This window comes from Ovis canadensis, chromosome 10 (genome assembly GCF_042477335.2).
Source record: "Ovis canadensis isolate MfBH-ARS-UI-01 breed Bighorn chromosome 10, ARS-UI_OviCan_v2, whole genome shotgun sequence".
Lineage (NCBI taxonomy): Eukaryota > Metazoa > Chordata > Mammalia > Artiodactyla > Bovidae > Ovis > Ovis canadensis.
The window spans coordinates 30,642,404-30,667,867 of NC_091254.1; the positions used below are offsets into that span (position 1 = coordinate 30,642,404).

General features: G+C 43.8%; 1 protein-coding gene and 1 non-coding gene across 6 annotated transcripts in view; both read right to left on the reverse strand.

Moving 5' to 3' along the window:
- LCP1 (lymphocyte cytosolic protein 1) overlaps positions 1–25,464 on the reverse strand; it is a 93,515-nt gene that overhangs the window by 23,342 nt on the left and 44,709 nt on the right. For 4 of the 5 annotated variants that reach the window (XM_069601295.1, XM_069601299.1, XM_069601296.1 and 1 more), the window contains 7 exons: positions 11,575–11,662; positions 10,592–10,755; positions 10,288–10,417; positions 8,066–8,198; positions 5,182–5,263; positions 2,841–3,006; positions 818–960 (listed from right to left, as the gene is read on the reverse strand). In XM_069601295.1, coding sequence (XP_069457396.1) covers positions 818–960; positions 2,841–3,006; positions 5,182–5,263; positions 8,066–8,198; positions 10,288–10,417; positions 10,592–10,755; positions 11,575–11,638 — 882 coding nt within the window. In that variant the 5' untranslated portion in view covers positions 11,639–11,662. Of the gene's footprint in view, positions 1–817; positions 961–2,840; positions 3,007–5,181; positions 5,264–8,065; positions 8,199–10,287; positions 10,418–10,591; positions 10,756–11,574; positions 11,663–22,276; positions 24,511–25,464 lie in introns of those variants that run through there. The other variant, XM_069601298.1, reaches the window with a different exon arrangement.
- TRNAR-CCU (transfer RNA arginine (anticodon CCU)) lies at positions 9,937–10,008 on the reverse strand. Its single transcript has one exon. It is a non-coding gene; the product is annotated as a tRNA-Arg (tRNA).

The window sequence follows — 25,464 nt, forward strand, 5'->3', positions numbered from 1 at the left end:
TTTGGATCCCTGTTGTAGGACTAATTGTGTCTTCTACATTTTCTGGGGTTAATTCTCATTGCAGATGGTTTCCAGAATCATTATCTTTACAGTATCACTCTGGTTGCTACAAATGCAAAGCTTTCAAGAAGTTTACAAATCGTTTTTAGAGGACCACTGTGTATGGTGGTCAAGGACCGTGGAGATCAACTGTGCAACTGGAGCCCGGGCCCCATTCTCCAACTCTGTGGACTTGAACAAGCTCCTTATATTCTGTTTACCTTGGTTTCCTTACCTGCAAAATGAGGAAAGAATAACCCTTATCTCAAAGACATGTTGTGAGGATTAGCGGAGTTGATACATGCATAAGGCAATTAGAACAGTACCTGGCGTGCAGTCTTTGCTATGATTAGTGTAATTAGAAGAGTAATCCTGGTTTGATTTTCTTTGGAAAGGAATCCCCATCTGATGCTCCCGTTGACAAAATCAGAAAGACATTAGAATCCTATGGTGACTCTCTTCACCTGAAAATCAGTCTTATCTCTTGCCCTTTGTCTGTTTCACCCTCATCCCACTGTATTGGGATGTTGAAACTCTAGGGAACACCCATCATGTTTGATGCCATGCAGTGACTAGGGCCTCGGACACAGATGCACGTGGCCCAGAGCTGGGACTGCACACGGGCCTGAGAACGGCACGGGCTCCAAAGCAGCACCGGCCACTCCAACCAGCCCTGGAACTTCTGAAGAGACGAAGCACGTATCTTTATCTGTCCCCATTAACGCCTATTCCCTCCGCTGCTGTGGTTTTAGTCGCGTTCCAACTCCAGTCCTCCTACCTTGATGTCGCTGCTGAAGTTGTTGATTTTGTTGCAGCCTGCATTTTCCAGGTGGTAGTTAGCCCATCTCAGCAGAAGCTCCTCGGGAGAGAGCTTCATCAGGTCTTCCAGGCTCTCCCCTTCTCTCAGAAGAGCAGCGAGTGCTGAAGACACACAAAGACCGGAGAAAAATGAACGCAGGGGATACTTGGAGGGGGATCAGTGACAAATTAAATAAATGCAGGGGATCAGCGGTGGGGGGTTAGTGACAACTTAAACTGAGCCCTGCTGGGAAGGCAAAGGTTCCAAGCTATCTCTCTGGGATAAAGGGATGTATAGCCTTGCCCATAGAATAAACATCTTGGTATTATTCCCTAAAAAGAGGTATAAGGTATTACGAGCCTATTTATTATCCCCATTTTGGGGGTGGGGAAGAAAGTGAAACTGTGAGTTGCTCAGTCGTGTCTGACTCTGCGACATCCGGACTGTCCATGGAATACTCCAGGCAAGAATACTGGAATGGGTAGTCATTCCCTTCTCCAGAGGATCTTCCTGACCCATGGATCGAACCTGGGTCTCCTGCAGAACTGCAGGCAGATTCTTTACCATCTGAGCCACCAGGGAAGCCTCTATGGGTGGAGAAGGCATGACACCAATGAGTGTCAGCTCTATGCCTAGGAATACAGGGGCAGAGCTGTGGGAATAATCAAGCCTGTTGACTCAGGATACTCTGCTGGGTCTGTTAGAACACATTTCATGATAGGCATTTTTACTTTTAAGAGACCAGTTTTGTGATAACGACAATGTCCTCTTGTTTATTTCCATAGGCATTTTATATTTCAAACGCTTACCTGCATAATGACAGCAAGTCAAAAAAGTGCAATTAACTCTTTCCTCTGTGTTTCCCGGATGAATTAAATCACTTCTGCTCAGCGAGGTCTAAATTTAGCTGAGGTCATTATTTGCAAGTCAATATTCTTTCTAATGTGTTCTAAGTTTCCCTATTTGCTTTTTAATTCTTTATATTCTGTTTAATACAATACACTGGTTTTCAAATGGTACCCCAGAAGTCTTCACTGGGTATTTTGATTTGGACATGTTAATAAAATGTATATATAACTAAAGGCCAGAATCTGGCTACAGATTTCATATTACTAGGATCTATACAGGAAAAATGAAAGGTAACAGTGCTTAGTATTGATATCTGTCAAGGTCTACTACTACTGTCCGGAGAAGGCAATGGCACCCCACTCCAATACTCTTGCCTGGAGAATCCCATGGATGGAGGAGCCTGGTGGGCTGCAGTCCATGGGGTCGCTAAGAGTTGGGCACGACTGAGCAACTTCCCTTTCACTTCTCACTTTCATGCATTGGAGAAGGAAATGGCAACCCACTCCAGTGTTCTTGCCTGGAGAATCCCAGGGAAGGGGGAGCCTGGTGGGCTACTGTCTGTGGGGTCGCACAGAGTCAGACACGACTGAAGCGACTTAGCAGCAGCAGCAGCAACTACTACTGTCCAAGGGACAGGCTGAACTGTTGACACACTTAGGATGCTGACAGCGGATGGAGTAAGACAGCTCCAATCCTTGGTTGAGAACTCTGAACCCCTAAATATAATTTCCTATAATCCTGGTAAAAAGAGACTGCATTTCTCCTAATCTGGTACTATCACTGCAGTATATGAATGTGAATCGCTTTGTAACATCCAAGTTTAAATTAGCCTAATTTGTTGCAAAGCATCTAAAGGCGAAGTGAAGTCAGAAGAGCTCTTGAGGTTGGAGGCCCAGACAGCTAGACAGAGCTACAGGTTCTAAGCAAGCCTCCTTATGAGTCTGTGGTCTTTAAAAGGCATTTGCTCTGTTGCTTTAAAAAGTCTGGGCAGTGTGGACAGAATGTGTTATAGTAAAATGGACTGGATATAACTATAGTTTCAAAAACTGAAGATTCTGAGCTTGACAACTCATGACATCTTCCTTGTACAACCCTCAACGTCGGCATTAACGAAAAGTCAGGCCATTATTCACGTTTGAGGCTTTGCTCGTACCTTCGTTTCTGCTGAGCTCGATGTCGGCAAATAACCCAATCTTGATGACCTGCCACAACAGTCCCAGGACCAAGTAAGGCTTCCCCTCCTTTAAGTCCTCAGCGCCGATATTAACCACGTGGCACCCAATGGCTGAGGCAGAGTTTAGAGCCAGGTTCAAATTTTCCTGAAGGAGAAAAAATAATGCAAGTGTTTTTTTTTTGACTTTGCAGATGCCAAATGATCATTACCGATTGGCAAAGCAACAGTGTTTTGCTTCTGGAAAGTTCACAGGTCTAGAGGCATTGTCTTCACTAGGCTTAAATATCGGAAAAAAAGCAGGAATATCTGGAAGAGAAAGTCTAGCCACCTAGACACTAGGCTCAGGCAGCTCACCCTGCTCAGGGTGAAACTCACGAGCCCCATTTTTTCACACCGCTCTGTGATGGAGCCGCCACACTCAGCATCTCCATCAGCCAGCAGCAAAGGGGCGCCTCTGAGGACAGCCACTGTCTTGTCACCGGTTATTGTCAATAACCCAGCTGTTGATGTAAATCGAGGTCATAAGAGAGAACACCAATAAAGCTGTTTGACTTGCAGACTGGATATTGAAGGAATGAAAAAGATACAAATCAACTTCCTGGAAAAGACAAGGTGATTTTTACTAGGATAATTTATTGAGTATCCATAATATCTAGGGTCCTTGAGTACACACAACATATATACAAACACCCATATGCCTACCCACATTCATACAGATTATATGTTCTTATAAACTAATAACAATCTGTGTAAGGAAACACGTATACAGTTGGAATAGGGTCAATGAAGTTTTCAATCAGGGTTTTTATATAGCTGACCTTACCTTGAAAGCCATGGGTTTGAGCTGCTCAGACCCACATAAGTGTATGGACCCACTATGTGTAAATACTGTCATGTAAATGTGTAAATACTCAGTCGTGTCCGACTCTTTGTGACCCCATGGACTAGGGCCCACCAGGCTCCTCCACCCATGGAATTCTCCAGGCAAGAATACCGGAGTACACATTTCCTTCTGCAATGTATAAATATAGTGAACACTATAGTCCTCCACGATCCACGGCTGGTGGAATCCACAGATGAAGAACCATGGTTATGGAAGAAGCAAGCACAGGAAGCACTGACTGTAAATTATACTCAGATTTCAGATGGAGCAGAGGGTTGACAGCCCAACCCTCCTGTTGTTCAAGGCTCAACTGTACTACTATTCTGGGTCTGCAAAGCAGGACTCACCAGAATCAAAGATCTATAGAACTTGTTTTTATGATAAATCAAAAATGAAACAAAACACAGGCCACCAGGGAATTTGGAAGAGAACTATCAGAAGAAAGGGCTTCCCAGGTGGCTCCATGGTAAAGAACCTGCCTGCCAATGCAGGAGACGCTGGAGATGTGGGTTCGATCCCTGGGTCGAGGAGATCTCCTTGAGCAGGAAATGGCAACTCACTCCAATATTCTTGCCTGGGAAATCCCATGGACAGGGGAGCCTGGTGGGCTACAGTCCACGGGGTTACAAAGATCCGGGCACAACTGAGCAACTGAGCAAGCACACACAGAGCTCAGATGACAAGTAAAAAAAATACGGGGTCCAGTTATGGCAAAGACTAAAATTTAACAGCAAGATTAAATATGACGTTAAGTGCCTTCATAAACATTTAATCATAGTTCTTGCTTTGATCACGGCTTCCATTTTTTAGGAACACAGGGTTGCTTAAATCCAAACAGGACATAATTTATTGTTGATGATTTAAGAAGTGAGACGTGGCTTCCGAGCGAGAAGATTACAATAATGTTAAAATGCTGGAACACAGCACAGAAACGCAGCTTACTTACCACCAGTCACTGTTCCAGTTAATCAACAAATCAAAGGCATAAAAATAAGTTATATTTATCACACTGGCGGCTGCGCCCTTCACCACTGTGGAGGCTGCCGGAGCACTTCCCGTGTTCACCCCCTCACTTCTTAGAAAGGCTAATCTTTTCAGATAAAATGCTGTGTATCTGGCATCCGCTCAAAGATAAATTGCCAGGGGAAGTCTGAGTTAAAACTTGAGCCAGTGTGAATTTTATTCATAAGTGGCCAAAACAAACAAAGTCTACCCCCAATGACTAACACTCACCAACTCCCCCTAGCCCCACTATATTAATAAAAGACGAAGTAAAAATGTTTTCCCCTGTGCCCACTGATCATGACAGATCACCAGCGCACAACCTGGGTTGGAGGAATAATGTTTGAGCATCTGAAAAAGCTTGGCTTGGCAGTGCTGACCCATGCCTTCTAAGCACAATGCTACATTAATCAAGGTAACACAGGGAAGATGTACCTGAATGGTGAAAGGGGTGAGTTTCTTTTTGTTGATTGTCCTCTCATCAATTGTGTCCGGCACTGACAGATTGATCATCTTACTGAAAGAGAAACAATGAAAGAAAGCAGGCTTCTAAATAAAAGAGCCTAATGACATGGAATTTAAATTCTAGCTATGCCGTAAGCAGATAAGACGGCACCAATATGTACGCTGCTCAGTGTTCAAATATAAAATCGGTCATGCAACTGTAACTAGATTCAAACTATCTGCGGAAAAGGTTAATCCTCCTTGAAGTCTTACTAATATAGTGAAGCAAGAAATAAGGATCATCCTTCATTCATTCACCAGAAAGCTGAAAAATTATTCCGGTTCCTTTCATTAGGAAATTCTGGGTGGATAGCCAAAGCAAATTCTCCATGAGTTCTCTTTCTCAGTCATGAGACTTGCCCCCACTGTGTAAAAGATTATCCATACACAATCTGAGTGTATATAATGTCTAAATTTCTATTTGATATCTGGTCAAACTCTATACCTTCAACTAACCGTAGGATGAAATGTTTTATTATCTCCTGTAATACATTACAGTATCTGTACTTTAGAAATGTCTGACACTTAAGTAGCTAATATATTGACCAGACATTCAAAATAAACAATTATTATTTATGAAAAACTGATTTTATCCACTTTGCATTGGTTTAACCTCCATGAGGGATTTAAACCTGACTTAAGCTGATCACCTTTGGAGAAGGAAATGGCAACCCACTCCAGTATTCTTGCCTGGAGAATCCCATGGACAGAGGAACCTTGCGGGCTGCAGTCCATGGGGTCGAAAGAGTCGAACACGACTGAGTGACTTTGACTACTAAACCTCCATGAGGTTATTAAAAATAAAAGTTCTTTGGCCACTTCCATCTTATTTAAAGAAGTTGGGGGAAAAAATCCAAGGGAACAATAACAAAATCAAAGAATAATAAACTTGAATGTGATTACTCTTTTTTTTAATAAAAGAAATCAGCATTGACATCTTGCCTAACAATTTTTAAGCAACTACCTTTTCTTATGGTTGTTCTTTAAATATGTATTTCCACAACTTTGGCGTGTGTGTGTGTGTACATTATTTAAAGAAAAAGCACTTTACTGAAATTTAGGCAAAACAAACCCCTAAATCATTATTTGAAAAGTACGAAACTAATAGTGAACTAGAAGCTATGAGAGATGGTAGGAGAGCAGCATGGCTTAGAAAAGAAAAAGATATCCCTGCCTTTGAAAAGCTTATAGTTGGGGGACACTCCTGGTGGTTCAGGAGCTAAGACACCATGCTCCCAATGGAGAGGGCCAGGGTTCAATCCCCAGTCAGGGAACTAGATACTACATGCCTCAACTAAAAAGACCCTGCATGCCCCAATTAAGACTGAAGATCCTGTGTTCTGCAACTAAGACCCAGTGTAGCCAAATAAATAAATTTATTTTATTTATTTATTAAAAAGAAAAGCTTATAGTCAAATTTCAGAGACAAAAGATATGGGTATTAAAAGTTACGTTAACAGTCCAAAGCAGAACACTATAATGGCTCCCAAAGGACTACAAACTATACGAACTTTAAGAATTCAGTGAAGGGAGAGATCACTAGGAGCTGGAACAGACCAGAAACCTTTATAGTAAATGGATTAACGTAGGAGGAGAGGGTGGGGAAGGGCATTCTTAAAAAGGAAAATAAAAGGTAAAGCCGGAGTTGCAAGATGGAGGCAGGCTGCATCTGGGGAAGAGTGAGCATGGCTGCTGATGGAACCCTTCACTGGTACCCTGGCCTGGGGACCTGAGTCAGGCAGGCCTTGGCAGGTGAGGCTAGGAGACTGAGGGAAGACCAGGCGATGCATGGGGTACCCGCGGAGAGAGTCAGGACCTCATCCTGTGCACTAGGTTTTGATGTCTTTTTTTTTTTAAGTTTAACTTTATAAAAATGAAATCTTACAGTGAACTCTAATAAATAAAATGCAATTGCTCTGGTCAGAGCAGAGGAAGGATGGGGGAGGGGGGTTGGTTAAAGTCCTGCCCACTCATCCTTTCCTTCAATTCCTGAGCCCACCTGAGACGAGGCATTTCAAGCCTCCTCAATTACACCACGTCTCACGATGTCAGAGAGGCTGCCAAAGCAACAGCCCCAGTGGATCTTTCAAAGACACCGTCCTGAACGGGCCGATGGCGCTGATAGGCCTCCCGTGGAGAGGACATAGCCCTCCTCTTCCAGGCGCCCCCAGCATGTGAGCACCACTCAACAGTCCCTCTGCCTGAGGACTGGCGCTGGATGCTTCGATCATCACGCTGCTGTTTCCTATTCAATTCTATGCACTTTCATGACGGGCCGTGCTCAGATGAAGAAAAATGACATAGAATCCAAAAGTAACTGCTATTGACCTTGTGTCCCTATGGCCCTGTGCTCACGTTTCTCTCTGATCTATGCCTCCTCCTCCACCCGAGTGAGAGTAGTTTTATATTTTCCATTATTAGTTGCTTTAAAAACAAAAAGTGGACCATTTTAAAGTCTTTATTGAATGTGTTACAGTATTGCCTCTACTTTATATTTTGGTTTTTTGGCTGAGAGGCCTGTGGGATTTTAGATCCCTGACCAGGGATTGAACCCCCACCCCCTGCGTTGGATGCGGAAGTTCTAACTGCTGGACCACCAGAGAAGTCCCATAAATTGCTTTTGAAATCATTTTGCTCTCCTGGACCTTCCACATGAAAATCCAGAAAAGCATCAGATCCAGCTAAGCATCAAAGGAAGTGAGCCTAAAACGATCAACACAGTGATGGTGGGTATTCCAGAAAATTCTAGGGAAACTTTTGGAAGCCAAGAAGGGAGTGTTGTTTTTTTGTTTTTTTGTTTTTTTTTTTTTTTTACCAAAGCACGATGCCATCTCCAACAGCACTGAAGAGATCATTGGTGTTAGGATCCATAGGGATGACGTGCCGGCAATCAGGGTCATTTTCCAGGGCTTTGTTTATCCAGTTGACAAAGGCATACTTCTCTTCCTCTGCAAGTAAATGATTAAAGTGACTTATTTGCAAAGTGAAACTCTGGTACAAGCAAAATCGTATACACACATGGCTCTCAGATTCTCATGCCCAGAAGAGAATTGAGAGGTTCATCTGGTCCATTATCCTACCATCTCACGTTTATTGATAATAAAAAAAATCTCATACAATTTGGGAAATAGGCACAGAATCTGCTTTACGTCCAAGTCATAAAACATACATATAGGAAGCAAATTTAGAAGCTATAGATATGCAAATATGTTTAGAAGTAAATGCAAAAATGAAGTGAAGTGAAGTGAAAGTCACCCAGTTATGTTCAGTTCTTTGCAACTCCACGGACTATAGCCCACCAGGCTCCTCTGTCCATGGAATTTCCCAGGCAAGAATACTGGAGTGGTTGCCATTTCCTACTCCCTGCGTAGGGAATCTTCCCAGCCCAGGGATCAAACCCAGGTCTCCTGCATTGCAGGCAGCTTCTTTGCTGTCTGAACCACTATCTATTTTTATATATGTAAATAATTAAATGTTTATTTATATTTCTATACAATCTAAATATGAATACAGTCCAATGCTTACATGATAAAACTCAGGGTTCCGCCTCTCGCCCTGCTGCTTTCAGTGTGGGGTGATCACAGGCAATCTTTGCAATGTCTCTGAGACGCTTTATACAATTACAGGCATCTCTGCTTTTCCAAAGTTTGCTTTATGAGACCTTGTTTTTGCAAAAGAGCTACATCAGTACCTGTTTTTCCCCACCACAAGACATCCGCAGGGGGTTTTTGCTTTTATGAAAAAGGGGGAAAAGTAAAAATAGTGGGTATCCCAGCAAGGAGAGGACCACCGCCCAGCTTCTTTCTTGGGACTACACACAGCATCCCAGCATCAAGCTGCCACCGCTCTGAACTGAGTCTGTGAGCATCTGTCTCATCTCAGTGTATTCCGTGCATCCATCAGCAAGATGTGACCTAAGGTAACTGCTTCTTCACTTTGCACCACTTTGGTTTACAGAAGGTTTCACAGAAATGCTGTACTTTCAGATAGTGGGGGAAAACTGTATAATGAAATTGCTATGAAATGAAATCACTTGTGATATTGTGATACGATATTTCTTTCATATCAGTAAAGCTGCTAGAAACTGACTTTAGAAATTTTAATAAAGCCTCAAGTTATGCCTTATAGCTCAGCACTGTGTTTCCCAAATTGTGCATTACTGAAAGCAAGAATGTCCCTCAGAAGAATTTTGAGTCACAACAGTTTGGGAAACATTGCATAGCATATTATTGTCTTAAAGATTCCTATGCACATTTACAAAGCAAAGCCTGTAAAATTTGCTATGTTTAAAAATAAAAGGCTGAACTTGGTCTTTGCCATTAAGAATGATACATAATCATGAGCTGATCTTTAAGATCAAACTGTGTTTTGACGACCTCAGGAATTACTGGAATTACTGGATTACTGTACTGTTTGGGCTGTTAGAAGTTTCCATGAAGGCTGATGGATGGCAGCCTTCCATCCACAATTTTCCTCCAAATCAATGAAAACACAATTTTTTTTTTTTTGACTGCTCAGCAAGAATTAAGAACCATCATGAATTTTGGAGGTAGAAGCCTTTTTGTTCAAAAGATTTACAAAGGAGTTTTGGCAGCCTTTAATATGCTTTTTAACGTTTTTTTTTTTTTTTTAATTCATGTATTTATTTGGCTGCACTGAGTCTTAGTTGTGGCAGGTAGAATCTAGTTCCCTGACCAGGGATTGAACCCAGGCCCCTGTATTAGGAGTACAGAATCTTAGCCACTGGACCACCAGGGAAGTCCCTGTAATATACTTGTTAAATGCTGATGAGATTGTTTGGCATTGGACCCTAACTAGAGCCAGAACTGTGGGCCCACTTATACACAGGAAGATAAGCAGTAGTTAATAAACCCAGATTAACTTCTCTTTGCAACCTTTAGGTTTGAATGCTGAATCTGGAATCTGTAACCACAAAAGACGTGGATCCTTTGGACATGGTTCCCTCTCCCCTTGTCCCCAGTTCATCCCAACCATCTCTCCACCTCTGCTTCCCAGCTCCCATGCTGGTACACCTACCTGAGTACGAGTGTTGGGTGCCAACACTAGACTGCTCGGAAGTGCCCCCGATCGCACAAATCCCTTCCTTCTTATTGATAGCTTTTCTAAAGGTCTTGGCAACCTCTGTGCTTTTCAGGCCAAGAAAAACCTGCAAAAACATAACGTCTCTTTAGAAACCTAACCTGAGATGTAGAAACCCATAAAGGAAACGATAAGCCACGCTGAAGCTAGAAAGATGGGACTGTGTTTGGTATTGCTGGTAGTTCTCAAACTGAACTTCCACGTTTCAAATGCATCCCCTTGGCTTCTGCGTCATACTCACCTTGATAAACTCATCAAAGCTGATCTTCCCATCCTGGTCCAGGTCACCTGTGGCCATCAGGTTCTCTGTAATTTCTCTCACCCTGTACCCAGGCAGAGGCAAGCAGGCAGCCTTGAACAGGTCATTCAGTTCATTGCAGCTGATGTACCCGTTGCCATCGGTATCTGTAAAGCAAACGAGGAGCTGATGGCTCAGGGCAGTTTGGGTTACAGCATGAAGAGAGGCGAGAGAAGGCCTGATGGAAGGACAGTGGGTGGGAGAGGGGCTCATTCAGGGGTTGTGAGCTGACCCCATGCAAAGTCAGAATCTCACAAGAGACCTGTTACTATTATAAATGGGTATTAGCATCATTCCCAACACCCAAGAGTCAAAATTTCAACAAAGAGATTTTGACAACAAGCTGAAGAGACTCTTACAGAAAGATGTGAAAATAAATCACAGTCTTGGAGCTACAGATTAAGAAAAAGTGTTTGTTGTTGTTTGGTCACTAAGTTATGGCTGACTCTATAAGCACTCCATGGACTACAGCCTGCCAGGCTCCTCTGTCCATGGGATTCTCCAGGCAAGAATACTGGAGTGGGCTGCCATTTCCTTCTCCAGGAGATCTTCCCGACCCAGGGATCAAACTCTAATCTCTTGCATTGGTAGATGGATTCTTTACCACTGAGTCATCTGGGAAGTAAGGAATACCATTAAAACACAGGAAATTTTTTAAAAAGCAGACAAGCTATAAAAGCTGAGACTTAGTGGCCATTTCCAGGAAAAGCTACAGGTGAAAAAAGGCTCATATGCCACATTTTGACAGAGAAAGAAGTAATTTTCTTGAAGAATAGCTTTCAAATATATTTCCCTAGCTCTTGTAATCAATATCACTGTATTCCTGCCCTGTCTACTATTTCGCTCATGTTACCAGTCTTGATTCTGTCCTGAAGCTACCAAAAAAAGTAGAGAATTGTGTGACTTGTGGTATCAGGTTCACTCACCCACTTTGGCAAAAGCTTCTCTGAGCTCCATCATTTCTTCATCGGATACTGATCCTCTGGCCATTTTTTACTGTGTTAGGCAACAGTTCTGCAGAGAGGGGACAACACAGGGAGTGACTGATGTGCATCCTCTGAAGATACCACATCGAGAAGCAATTCTTATTAAGTACAGAAATATTTATTTGCACCCCTTATGACTTATAATTATCTTCCCAAAAGGTAAGAAATGGACGTTTTATTTTATCTTTTTCAAATTTTTTAACTTTTTATTTTATATTGGAGTTTAGCCAATTAACAATGTTGTAATAGTTTCAGGTGGACAGCAAAGCAACTCAACTATACATACATATGAGTGAGTGAGGGAAAGTCGCTCAGTCATGTCCGACTCTTTGCGACCCCATGGACTGAAGCCTGCCAGGCTCCTCTGTCCATGGAATTCTCCAGGCAAGGATACTGGAGTGGGTTGCCATTCCCTTCTCCAGAGGATCTTCCCAACCTATTGTCCCCTAAAATCCCCTCCCATCCAGGCTGCCATATAACACTGAGCAGAGTATCCTGTGCTCTACAGAAGGTCCTTGTTGATTATCAAAGAAATAGCCTTTTTCTTAACTGGACTCCACTTTTTGGTCTCCAGAGATGGTCCTCAACATCCAGAAAACTAAGATCATGGCATCCAGTCTCATTGGCAAATAGATGGGGAAACAATGGCAACAGTGACAGACTTTATTTTTTTGGGTTCCAAAATCACTGCAGATGGTGATTGCAGCCATGAAATTAAAAGATGCTTGCTCCCTGGAAGAAAAGCTATGACCAACCTAGACAGCATATTAAAAAGCAGACATATTACTTTGTCAACAAAGGTCCGTCTAGTCAAAGCTACGATTTTTCCAGTAGTCGTGTATGGATGTGAGAGTTGGACTATAAAGAAAGCTGAGCGCTGAAGAATTGATGCTTTTGAACTGCAGTGTTGGAGAAGACTCTTGAGAGTCCCTTGGACTGCAAGGAGATTCAACCAGTCCATCCTAAAGGAAATCAGTCTTGGGTGTTCATTGGAAGGACTGATGTTGAAGCTGAAGCTCCAATACTTTGGCCACATGATGCGAAGAGCTGACTCATTTGAAAAGACCCTGAAGCTGGGAAAGATTGAAGGCAGGAGGAGAAGGGGACGACAGAGGATGAGATGGTAGGATGGCATCACCGACTCAATGGACATGAGTTTGAGTGAACTCTGGGAGTTGGTGATGGACTGGGAGGCCTGGCGTGCTACAGTCCATGGGGTCACAGAGTTGGACACGACTGAGCGACTGAACTGAACTGAACTGAACTGAAAGATGGTCCACACTGTTTCTCTCCTCCCTGTGATCCAGGCTGCTCCTCACGTCAGGAGATGGAGCTGATTTCCTCTCCTTGAATCTAGGCTGACTCTGTGACTACTGTTAGTATTTAGAAGGCTGGAGAAGCCATGTCTGGGCTGGAAACTTCTGCTTCTTGCCTTTGGGAATGCTCCCTCCTTCTGGGATGCTCATCCTTGGGATGGTCCCTCTTGGAAACCAACTCCCATGCTCTGAGATGTCTAAGCCACAGGAAGTATAATTGGATGCTCTGGTTAATGGTCCCTACTGAGCTCCCAGGCAGCAGCCAGCATCAACTGCCAGCCAGCAGAGTGGGCCAATTTGGACATTCCAGCCCATTTGAGCCCCTGGATGAACATAGTCCCAGACAACATCACATGAGCAGAATTGCCCAGAATTCTGATACCAAGAGAATTGAGAGATGGGTTTAAAATCTCGACATTTTGGAGTAGTTTGAAACACAGATATATATGACTAAAACACAATTTTCACATAAATGGTATTTTTAGAGATATGTTTATGTTCATATTTCAAATGAATATGTTTGGCCAAGTGAACAGATAACTTCCAAGGCAGTTATCAAATTTCTCTAAGTATTTTAGAAAAGAGGAAGGGAATCTGATCGTCTAATAAGTCTAATGGAAATTTGAGGGACTTTTTAGGTGTTCTCAGAAAGGCTAGTGTTGGCTAAGAAACTTTGCTAGTACTGGAGTAATTTCCCTTTCCCTATGCATGATTGCTGCCCTCTAGTGGGTAGAAAGAGAATACAACAGATTATACGCTTGTCTGCTGCTCTGGCACTTAAGTCGTTTCCGAATCTGTGAGACCCCATAGACGGCAGCCCACCAGGCTCCCCCGTCCCTGGGATTCTCCAGGCAAGAACACTGGAGTGGGTTGCCATTTCCTTCAATGCATGAAAATGAAAAGTGAAAGTGAAGTCGCTAGTCGTGTCCGACCCTTAGCAACCCCATGGACTGCAGCCCACCAGGCTCCTCCGTCCATGGGATTTTCCAGGCAAGAGTACTGGAGTGGGTGCCATTGCCTTCTCCGATACGCTTGTCTAGCGTGAAGTTAAAAGACGCTTACTCCTTGGAAGGAAAGTTATGACCAACCTAGATGGCATATTCAAAAGCAGAGACATTACTTTGCCAACAAAGGTCCGTCTAGTCAAGGCTATGGTTTTTCCAGTGGTCATGTATGGATGTGAGAGTTGGACTGTGAAGAAGGCTGAGCGCCCAAGAATTGATGCTTTTGAACTGTGGTGTTGGAGAAGACTCTTGAGAGTCCCTTGGACTGCAAGGAGGTCCAACCAGTCCATCCTAAAGGAGATCAGTCCTGGGTGTTCTTTGGAAGGACTGATGCTAAAGCTGAAACTCCAGTACTTTGGCCACCTCATGCGAAGAGTTGACTCATTGGAAAAGACTCTGATGCTGGGAAAGATTGAAGGCAGGAAGAGAAGGGGATGACAACGGATGAGATGGCTGGATGGCATCACCGACTTGATGGACGTAAGTTTGAGTGAACTCCAGGAGTTGGTGATGGACAGGGAGGCCTGGCGTGCTGTGATTCATGGGGTCGCAAAGAGTCGGATGCGACTGAGCGACTGAACTGAACTAGCATATTCTTGCCTGGAGAATTCCATGGACAGAAGAGCCTGGCAGGCGACAGTCCGTAGGGTAGCAAAGAGTCGAAATGACTGAGGGACTCACACAGTAGCTAATTCACAGGCCCATGTTTCAAATAGGAGTTCCATTAAAGCTTATGGAATTTCCCAGTGGGGAAGGGGTAAGTGGGGTGAGAGTGTAGAAGAAGAAGCGTTTCTATTTACATTTGGGCCATTTTAGTGACGTTACTAACTTTAAAAAATATTTAAAATTTGTGACAGAATGTTGTTTTAAATGGATTTCCTTTTTTATATTTGCACTTTGTTTCTGCTGTACTTTTTCTCAGTGACAACGAACCACACAAGACAGCGAACAGCTTTAACACAAAACTGTTGGCCAAAAAAAATGCATTATGCTCAGTTTTGCAAATACACATCCCTTATTCACCAGCTCAGTATACTGCCACAAACATTTATCACATGTATTAGTAGTTTCAAACTTTCATTTTCCTAAGCAACCCTCTGTGAGTAGAATCCTTACACATAAACGACCGCTAACAAAAAATAACTCTGGGGAGGGATAAATTAAGAGTATGGGATTAACAGATACACAGTACTATATATAAAATACATACACAACAAGGATTTACTGAATAGCACAGGGAACTATATTTGATACCTTGTATTAACTGAAAATGCAAACAAATCTGAAAAAGAACAGACATTTATAAAGGAATCACGGTGCTGTACACCTGAAACTAATATAACATTGTAAATTATTATATAAAATAAATATCATTAAAATATAAATATAAAATTAAACATAAAATAATTACTATAGTAAAATATAATATTGTAAATCCAATTAAAAAAAACAACTCTGAAAGACTTCGGTTGAAAAAAACCTAAATGCTCCCCCCTACCTCCACCATCCCATCTTCTTGCCATCTTACACACTAGTGGGAACTCCAAACAGCATGACTTTAAAACTGTGGAATTATATATATTGTTATTATTTCGATTCCTTTAAATTGTGGGATTCTATATATTGTTACTATTTCCATCTATATTGTTATTATTTCAATATATAATTTAAGTTATATATGGTATTTCCATTTTCAATATATATATAATGTGGAATTATATATATTGCTATTATTTCAATCTTTTATCAAAAGCATCTATGGTATTATTATTTACCTTATATCTAAAAAGGTATTGGCCCATTAGGTTTCCTGACAGAAGGTAGAAGCTGTTGAGAGCTTAACTGTAAGGAAATGCAATCTCACCCATCACAACAACCTCAGCGCCCGGTGGCACTGGTTACCTGACTTTCTTGCCTTCACTTCTCTTCCCTCCTTTTGTGCTTGTCTGTTTCTCTGTCTTCCTCCCTCCCTTCCTTCATCCCTCCCTTCCTTCTTTTCTTTCTTCCCTTGAGGTTTGTTGTTTTTGTCCGTTTCCTTTTTAAAAATCAAGCCAGGAGATGTAAGAGACATGGGTTCAATCCCTGAGTCAGGAATATTTCAATATTCTCCCAGAGAAGGAAATGGCAACCCACTCCAGTATTCTTGCCTGCGAAACCCCAGGGACAGAGGAGCCTGGCGGGCTACAGTCCATGGGGTTGCAAACAGTCGGACATGGCCGAGTACACCCACATGTACCATGCACTTGTTCCAAAACCAACTTGAGCCCAGTTACAAGGAGAGACCCAAGCCTAAGACCTACACCCAATAAAACGTGATCAAGCAGAAGCAGTAATAAGCACGGGTGAAACAAGACAACGGCGAGGGGGAGCCTTAATACTTCCAACACTGCACATTGTGAAAATCCAGTTCCAAGTTCTCCAGAGGTTAAATGCTAAAAAGGAGCTATCACTTACACAATTCATTCTATCTATGTGAGAAAAGTCAGTTTACTTAGGGCAGCGGAACTGAGGCCTGAGAGCAGTACCTTCACCCAAACTGGGGAAGAGGACATTCACGGGGTGTAATAAACGCAAGTTCTGTGTTTCTTGTAATGTCCCACAGTGAAGACTGACGGCTCAGCTACATGCATGCGCACTTCATAGAGCAGGAGCCAGCAGCTCCGAGAAGTTAAGATTCATCTCTCAGACCGGGTAGAGGAGCAGCAGGATTCCAGTGCTCCAGTCTCCTCTCCTCTCCCATGCTGTCTGTTCAGGACGCTTTGCATCTCTCTTAGACGCTCATTTCATCCACCCATTCACTCATCCAGCAATTATTCATTAAATATTGGGTTGGCCAAAAAGTTCATTCGGGTCTTTCCATTCAATGCTGACCTTGAACAGACTTTTCCGCTGACCCAACATATAACATGTCTGGCCTATGTGAGATTAAAAAAAACTAGAATATGAAGTGTGTATCCAGGTGTTCTAGCTTAGGAAGTTTTTGCTTTCCTGTGTTAACAAATTAAGGCTTCTGTTGGAAGATACCAGTGTGTAATTTTGCATACTTGACTAAATTCTTATGACTAATTTGGTTTGATTCTTCTTTATACTCAATACCAATAAGAGAAGGCTCTCCTCCGTTATATTTTAGCAAAGTCTTTGGTAAAGGCTGGCCCTTCTTGTTTTGGGGGTGTCTTATTTCTTGGTTCACAGATGTTCACAGGGTTGCTAGATAAATCGCTTCACTTGCACATATTTGTGAAAGCCTACTACAAGGCAGGCGCTGTTCTTCATTTCAGGTGAGTGGGCTGCTCTACTGCTCTGAAATATGAACCAGTGTTAAAGACCAAGAGAATGAATGGGGTCTCTGAATCTAAACTTGGCCTATTCTTTGACAGAGGACTTTTAGTTTTACAGCACGTGAGTGAGTGGTGAGAAAGACGTGTAAAGAGGCAGGGAATGAGATTGCCTTTTAAGGATCAAGGGCAGGGTTGAGGAAAAAGGAAAGAATTATAGCGCTGGGTGACAAAGAACATCTAAAGATCATGGTTCAGAGGACTTCCCTGGTGGTCCAGGGGTTAAGACTCCACCTTCCAACGGAGGGGATGTGGATTCCACCCCTGGTTGGGGAGCTCAGATCCCATGTACCTCACAGCCAAAAAACCAAAACACAACATAGAAACAATATTATAGCAAATTCAATAAAGACTTTAAAAATGGTTCACATCAAAAAATAAAAAAATAGAGGTCATGGTAAAGTGAAAAAACAAAAAATAGCATGAAAATTGCAGGGCCCATTCAAATAAAAGATCTAGGGAAGGAAACAGGGTTATTTTAAATCCTTCTAAAAGATGTATATAAATGGGGAGAATTAACTCAGACAGAGGATCTCAGGGGAGGATCTCTCAGAGAGAAATCAGTCCTGAATATTCACCGGAAGGACTGATGCTGAAGCTGAAACTCCAAAACTTTGGCCACCTGATGCGAAGAACTGACTTATTTGAAAAGACCCTGATGCTGGGAAAGATTGAAGGCAGGAAGAGAAGGGGATGACAGAGGATGAGATGGTTGGATGGCATCACCGACTCAACGGACAAGAGTTTGAGTAAATTCCAGGAGTTGTTGATGGACTAGGAGGCCTGGCGTGCCGCAGTCCATGGGGTCGCAAAGAGTCGGACACAACTGAGCGACTGAACTAAACTGAACTTAGAGACACTAAATAGTGAGACAGCCTTACAATGAAAAAAATTCAAAACCCTCCCTGGTGGCTTAGACGGTAAAGAATCTCCCTGCAATGCAGGAGACCGGGGTTCCATCCCTGGGTCAGGAAGATCTCCTGGAGAAGAAATGGCAACCCACTCCAGTATTCTCGCCTGGAGAATTCCACGGACAGAGGAGCCTGGTGGGCTACAGTTCATGTTATGGGTCGCAGAGAGTCGGACACAACTGAGCGACTAACACTTTCCGCTTTTCAGAGCTTTAAAAGCTAAAGGGAAAGAGAATAGATTGAATTCGTTTGAGAGAAGTGGAGAAGTGGTAGTCACCAACCTAAATTACTACGATACTGTTTGTTGTTTGTTGAGCCCAAACAGGAATAGATGTTGAGGGAGTATCTCTTTTACCATCAGAGTGAGCGGTAAATCCTGGAAACACAATCCAACTTGTAGAGACAGAGGAATCTAAGAAATCATTTAGCACAACTCCCTCATTTTATAGAGAGAGAGAGAGACTGAAGTTCCAATGAGATGAAGTGCTTTGCTTACAAGTCTTCAAAGCACTCCCTGGGTAGGGTCTGTAACAGAAAGAGCAGAGCAGCAGAAGGCCAGAGTGACCATTAATCGGGCCATTAAGATCCACAACTGCGAACAGACCCTTTAATTAAACAGCGTTTCACAGAGCAGGGCAGGAAGAAGAGGTAATTAATGGAAAAACATGCAGAGGGGACCATTTCAAAGAAAGACATGGCTGGGGTTAGAATCAAGTATTAGGTACTTCACACAGTCTATTAATATGAAAAAAAATATTTGCCCATGTTAATTCATGTGTGTTTGATGGCTTGTGTTGTAATTATGTGAGTTAGTTTCATAAAGATAATTGACGAGGGTCTGTTTGTAAATTACTGGCACCATATTGGCAGCTGACTCGAGGGAGGTCACTGCAGTAATGAGACGGGCTGTGGTCATTTGGAAGCTCCCATTTGGAGCTTAGAAGTGGTTGAGGAAGGCGTGTCCCTGCCAGGGCACGAACAAGCCCTTTCTCGCTGCTTCTGCAGTAAGTGGGGTCCTTTTAAATGACTACATCATCTAACTATGACTTTGCCAAGAACCACTTTAAAGTCTTTTGCAAACTGCAGTGAGTTCTGGAACCCCATTTCTGAACCACTGCCCAAATCATAAATCTAAGAAGACAAATCTCACATCATTCATCTAAGTCACGTCTGGCCGCCCATTTTTCTGCAAGCACTTAAATTTATTAAATCAATGATTATAGAATCCCAGGACATTTGGCCAAAGAAAGAACCAGCTGTTCTTTTCAGAAGGTTATTTTTAAAGGCTCAAGAAAATCAAATTACCGCCCCTACCCACCCCCCGCCCTCTCCAAACTTCAAAAGCCACAAAACCTGTTCCCTCTTTTAGGTCATCGAGTTCTAAGTTTTCTGTTTAAAGGAGGCTGGTATTTTCCAGATGGGTAGTGAAAGAGAATTTCTCAGAACGACTTCTTACACTAAAAGTGTCTCACTCAAGTTCCCTGAAATCTACATGCAGAAACTATTTGTAGGAGTTTACTACAGAACACAGTGCTGGAGAATTCACAGAAGGAAATGCATGCTGTCAAATGAATGTTAAAAAAAATATAAAAAAATAAAATAAAATGATTGTTAAAATGGAAGCTGAATTTTCTCTGAGGAGTTTCTTAACTGACGATGAAAAGCAGCAGAAAGGCTGAAAACACGTGATCTGTGCAGAGTGGACCGGCTACCTGGGCTCGCATCATTTTTGAAAGCAGGTAATGCTGTGTGGGTCGGTACTTTGATTCGATAGATTGATACCCAATTACATAACTGCTGGGATCAGAGCCCTATCTGTAACCTGGCATCACATTGCCAAGGGACTGTTTTGATTGTGCCCTACTTTTTCTGCAACTTGACACAGTGGGGAAAGTACAACAGGAATCTTGGGACCCAGGTTCCCAGCTTTCCCTCTGATTCAGCATGTATCCAGGAGAAAATTGTATAACTTCAGAACCCCTCACTGAGCAATAAGTAAACCCAAACAACACGACGTCCAGAACATGATCAATCTGCCATCTTTAGCCTTACACTCTGATGATGAAAGAAGTGAAACATACAATACTTAGGATTCCAAAGCCAAATAACATCCCCATAAATTTTTGGAAAAGCAATCATGCTACAGTTATATCAGATAAGGAAGGAATTTTGCTTTCCCTTAATCCTGTTCCCTTTCTTTTACAAAGCAGAATGCTGTGTGTGGTTGGTGGGGGCGCACGCGGGATAATTTTCTCTGTATGCTTGGAATACCATTTCTCTGTGGATACAGATATCCAAACTTTCACAGAAAGGATGATTCTCAACATGTATTTTTCAAATGCCTTTGTTTTTAAGAACCAGATAACTATGCGTGTGTGCCAAGCCGCTCAGTCATGCCCGACTGTTAGTGACCCCAAGGACTGTAGCCTGCCAGGCTCCTCTGTCCGTGGGATTCTCCAGGCAGGAATGCTGGAGTGGGTTGCCACGCCCTCCTCCAGGGATCTTCCCAACCCAGGAATCGAACCCAGGTCTCGTATGTCTCCTGCACTGGCAGGTAGGTCCTTTACCACTAGTGGCACCCGGGAAGCCCCCAAATAACTATAAATGTCCTCAAATACAGACGACCATTTAAAGGGGCCCCTGTGAATTCTGCGGTCAGGTCAGAATCTGTTTTAGATTGTCTGTTCTTTCCCCGCAGACACACTGGTTCTCCCAAGGCTCTGCAGAGGGCAGGACTCTTCTCCGCAAGTCTCGGAGGGAAACACGCTGCAGTCAGTGAAGCACGGGACGCTGTTCCCGCACAGGCTCTGCGGCTCTCTCTCTGTCTCAGGTGGCAAAAGCACCCCTGGGGAGCCGGCAGCCCCAATTCCTCCAAACCTGACGGACCTGACCGTCTCTGTGATCTGATCAGCCTCAGAAGCTGAGGGGCTTCTGAAGCTGCATTAGCAATGGCACACAGAGCCCGGCTCTGGCCCCAACTACGGAGTGCCCTGCTCCCCAGCTCCCCTCCCAGCACACCCCAATGCCTGTTTTCTACCAAGCTGCCCACTCCACTAAGGATGCGACGCAGGCTAAACCTCTGGCAAGCAAAAGGGATGCTCGAGGCTGGGGTTGCCAGGCCCTCCTTGCCTTGGCCTCTGTCTCCTTCCCGGGGCTGTAGACCGTGACAGTCTTGGCATTCATGTCTAGAAAGACCACAGCTACCCTTCATTCCACATTCAACCACAAGGGCTTATGATCCAGACTTTCACCTACTGGAAGCTCAGGGAACCCCAAACACGTCTTTTCAAAAAGCTGAATATTATTAAGGGCTAGTTGATAAGCCACTATGACAGCATTGTCTCAATATCAGACGTCATTCATTTCCTTCATTCATTCACTCCACCTATGAGTCTATGTGCAAAGTACTGCCCTGGTTACTAGGTACAAGCAAGGGACTCCCTGGGACGTCATGAAGCCCACAGTTAAATGTCAAGTTTCAGATCCAACACAGAGACGACAGCTCATTACTGCCAAATGGTTAACAGAATGAAAAGAGTTCTGCAGACCAAAAATGAACACATGAAAAGGCTAAACACAGGGCTGCAAGGGTGGAGGGGGGTAAGAGGAGATAAGAGTAAGAAATTAGCACAGAAGCTTATCAAAAAATAAAAACATCAAACATCTCAATCAGCCCATGCACTACAGGTAAGCAGATAATTTATACATGTGGACATCTCCACGGAAACCACAATAACTAGCAGGGAGTAGAAGAGAGAGCTTGGGGATCGGGAGACCCAGGCTGCTACCTGTCTGTGTAACATCAGGCTCCACTGAGCCTCTCTGGGCCTCAGTTTCCTCATCTGTAAATTGGGAGATAAAGTCCCTCCCATGTTAAAAGTTCCAAAAGTCTGTTCACTAGCTGACAAGTGCGAAGTAACAAGCTAGAGCCAGGGTTAGGTGTGTTTCAAGTGAGCCTAGAACGAGGGCCAGGGGCCATGAGGAGCTGTGGCCATGCCCTGAAGCATCTCTGGGGAGAAGAACCTTCTCTGAAGTGGACCCAGCATCTCCCAGCCCCACCTAGTTCCTGCTCTTACCTCAGCATCGGGAAAAGCTCTGTCCTCATGCATTCTCCTCACTGACCCAGGCAGATGCCCATGGCTCCACTGCTCATCCCAGAGCAGGGAAGCTTCCAGAACGCCACGTGAGCTCCGCTTTCTGGGAGGTCGCTGCGTACATCTTAAGTCCGGCTGCTCCAGTTCACTTCTGGTATCTAGGCAAGACTGCATGCGCGCTGTCCCAGAAAGAGAGCCATCTACTATTTTCTCAAAAATATCCAAATAAGGCAACCCGACAAAGTCTCCGGTGTCTCACATCCCTACCCTGTAACCTAAATCTTGGCTGATATGATGAAAGCGCCCTCTCTTGGGCTATTCTCAGAGGGAATTACAGAAGCGGCTCGATTCATAAAAATTCCGTCACATGCCTTGGTGAGAGCCACTGGACCTTCAAAAAAAAACATTCTTTAGACCTGTTTTTGGAGGCTCTCTTTCTCCAAATCTTTAAATAGTTTTCTTTGCTATCTTCTGGGTCTATGCCAAGGTCCTTAAATGAGAATACAAGAATAACAAGAGTCATAGGATGTAGAGATAAAAGGACCAGCCTTCCTATCTGGTCACTCCCCTATCACAGAGGAGTGAAATGACACCCAAGTTAAAGAATGTGCCCAATGCCACAGAGCTCACTGGGACTGCAGTCTAGGGCTCCTTACTTCTCCTCTGTCCTTGAGAGTAAGTTTTCAAACCTAGGAGGGAGTGCTGTTCTTTAAGTAAGACCTGCTCAGTGTAATGGGAAAGTACAAACAGCCCATGATTTCAAATATCTTAGGAATACAATTTCATGTATGTTTCTTGCACTGGAAAGAGGACTTAGTCTAGATGACGAGAAGGCAGTGTCCAGGTCCAGAGTACAGACAACAGGTGCCCATTACAGTGTACAAATCCTACTGGCACTTTCAGGGTTTCAGTGACTAAGGCATGACCAACGCCCTGTGTATTCATCTGCACCTTCATTTTTGACTTCGCAGGAAGGACCTCTGATAGTTTTTAGCAACCCAAAAGCAAACCACAGTAAGATAACTCACACTGAGGTGTAACGTTCTAAAAACAAAACGCCAAATTCATAGGGGAATATGAAAATGATACCCTCAGACATCTCAGATTAGCAAGGTTTGAGACATCCTGCCCTTCCAGCTGCTGGGTAGGGCTCCCCTGAGTCCTTCCTTCTCTGAGGTCTGGTTCACACGTCTATGGCTCAGCCCCCACATCGACACCTCCATTTCTCCCAGCAGATTCTGAGATCACGAACCATAAGGCATCTAACAGCATTGCCTCGTGGCTAGTGCTTAGTGCTTAGTAGGTACGCAGGAAATCACTTGTAGGCATGAACAAGCAAACCCATAAACTAATGGTACCCGGGGCTTGAGAAGGCTATGGTCACCTTCTTTGAGGAGTTAAATACTAACATTCTCATGTGAAAGTTAAAGTGTTAGTTGCTCAGTTATGTCTGACTCTTTGCGACCCCATGGACGGTAACCTCTGTCCCTGGGATTCTCCAGGCAAGAATACTAGAGTGGGTTGCCATTTCCTCCTCCAGGGGGCCTTTCTGACCAGGGAGTGGGCCTGGGTCTCCTGCCACCGAGGAGGCCATTCTTGTGTTCACACTTATCACATCCCTTCCACTGAGAGATACAAACGTCAGAACAAGGCAGGCAGATGCACCAAGCTTATCTGAGGCCACTTGGCGGGAAAAGCGACTCTGCAAGCGTCCCTCGGCTGTCTTTGAACTGGGCTGGGGGTGCTCCCGGGCCCTCGCCTCCAGCCAGGGGAGGGCTCCGGCTGAGACAGCAGGGCCTGGGGCTGAGCAGTTTCCGCAAACCCTGCTGGCCGCCGCTGATGCTGCGGTCTCTACCTCAGTGTACAGTGTCTCACTTGGAGCCGAGTCCTGCTGCGGGGGGAGGGACTGTGGTGCGGAGACAGATCAGGACAGAAAGGAGGGGAAAATCAGCCTGGATGCACAAACTCAACGTATCAGAAACACACGCAGGAAAGAACTAGCAATGGGTGCCAGAGTTCACCTGAATATAATTTGCACATCACTGTCTGGACGTGAAATTGCTCCTCTGGTAATCCTAAGCGTCCACCACTAAGTCGTTTTAGTTGCTCAGTTGTGTCTGACTTTTTGGGACCCCATGGACTCTAGCCTGCCAGGCTCCTCTGTCCATGGGATTTTCCAGGCCAGAACATCGGAGTGGGTTGCCATTTCCTTCTCCAGGAGATCTTCCTGACCCAGGGGTCAAACCCACGTCTCCTACATTGGCAGGTGGGTTCTTTATCACTGAGCCACCAGGGAAGCCCCCTCGAACGGTGAATAAATTGTCTTCTTACGTTCAGTAGAGCATGCAACACACCAAACCAACTGAGAAACAAATTCTTGAATAAGGCCCTCTGAACTGTCATCCCCACTAAGTCAGGAAATAATAGCCGCGTGATATTTGGCATTTTGCAGTTTTTACTAACTTGTTTTTAGAGTAACGCATCTTTATCTTGGAGTAATATACGTTTATCTTAGAAAATGTAAATGAGTAAAAAGAATAAAATATAAGCCACCTGTAACTCCAACACCTAGTGACAACTGATCTATTTTGGTGTATACGCTTTTACATGTTTTATAAATATACACACTGTATATTTATTTGTACATTTCTTCTTTCAGTCAACATCTGCCAAGTACCTACTCTATTCAAGGTCATGGTGGGATGCTGGTGATGCAAATATAAGATGCGGCCCTGGCTTGTTAGTTTAAGGGAGATAGACACCAGTCACTAGAAAACAGGGGGACTTTTTAGATTCGCAGGAAGGGGGAACACAGCTCTCCCCAGGGGAGACATGCATGGTGCCCCGGAAGTAGTGAGATGTGACCTGAGTTTCCACAGATGGGAGGAGCCTGCTTAACGATCAGTCTTTTCCTTCTTCATACAGAGTGAGGAAGCCATATGCTCTCCATAGAAAGGTTATCTATGTTGGGCCAGAGAAAACAGCAGCTAAAGGACAAACGGAAGACGAGCTAATGTTCCCTCAGAGGTTACTCAACACTAAACGTTTTCTATGCATTATCACACTGAATTCCACCACGACTCTATGTGGCATAACGATTATTTCCTCTTTATAGATGAGGGAACTGAGATTTAAGTAACTGGCCCAGGGTTACATCGCTCTGAACCAGG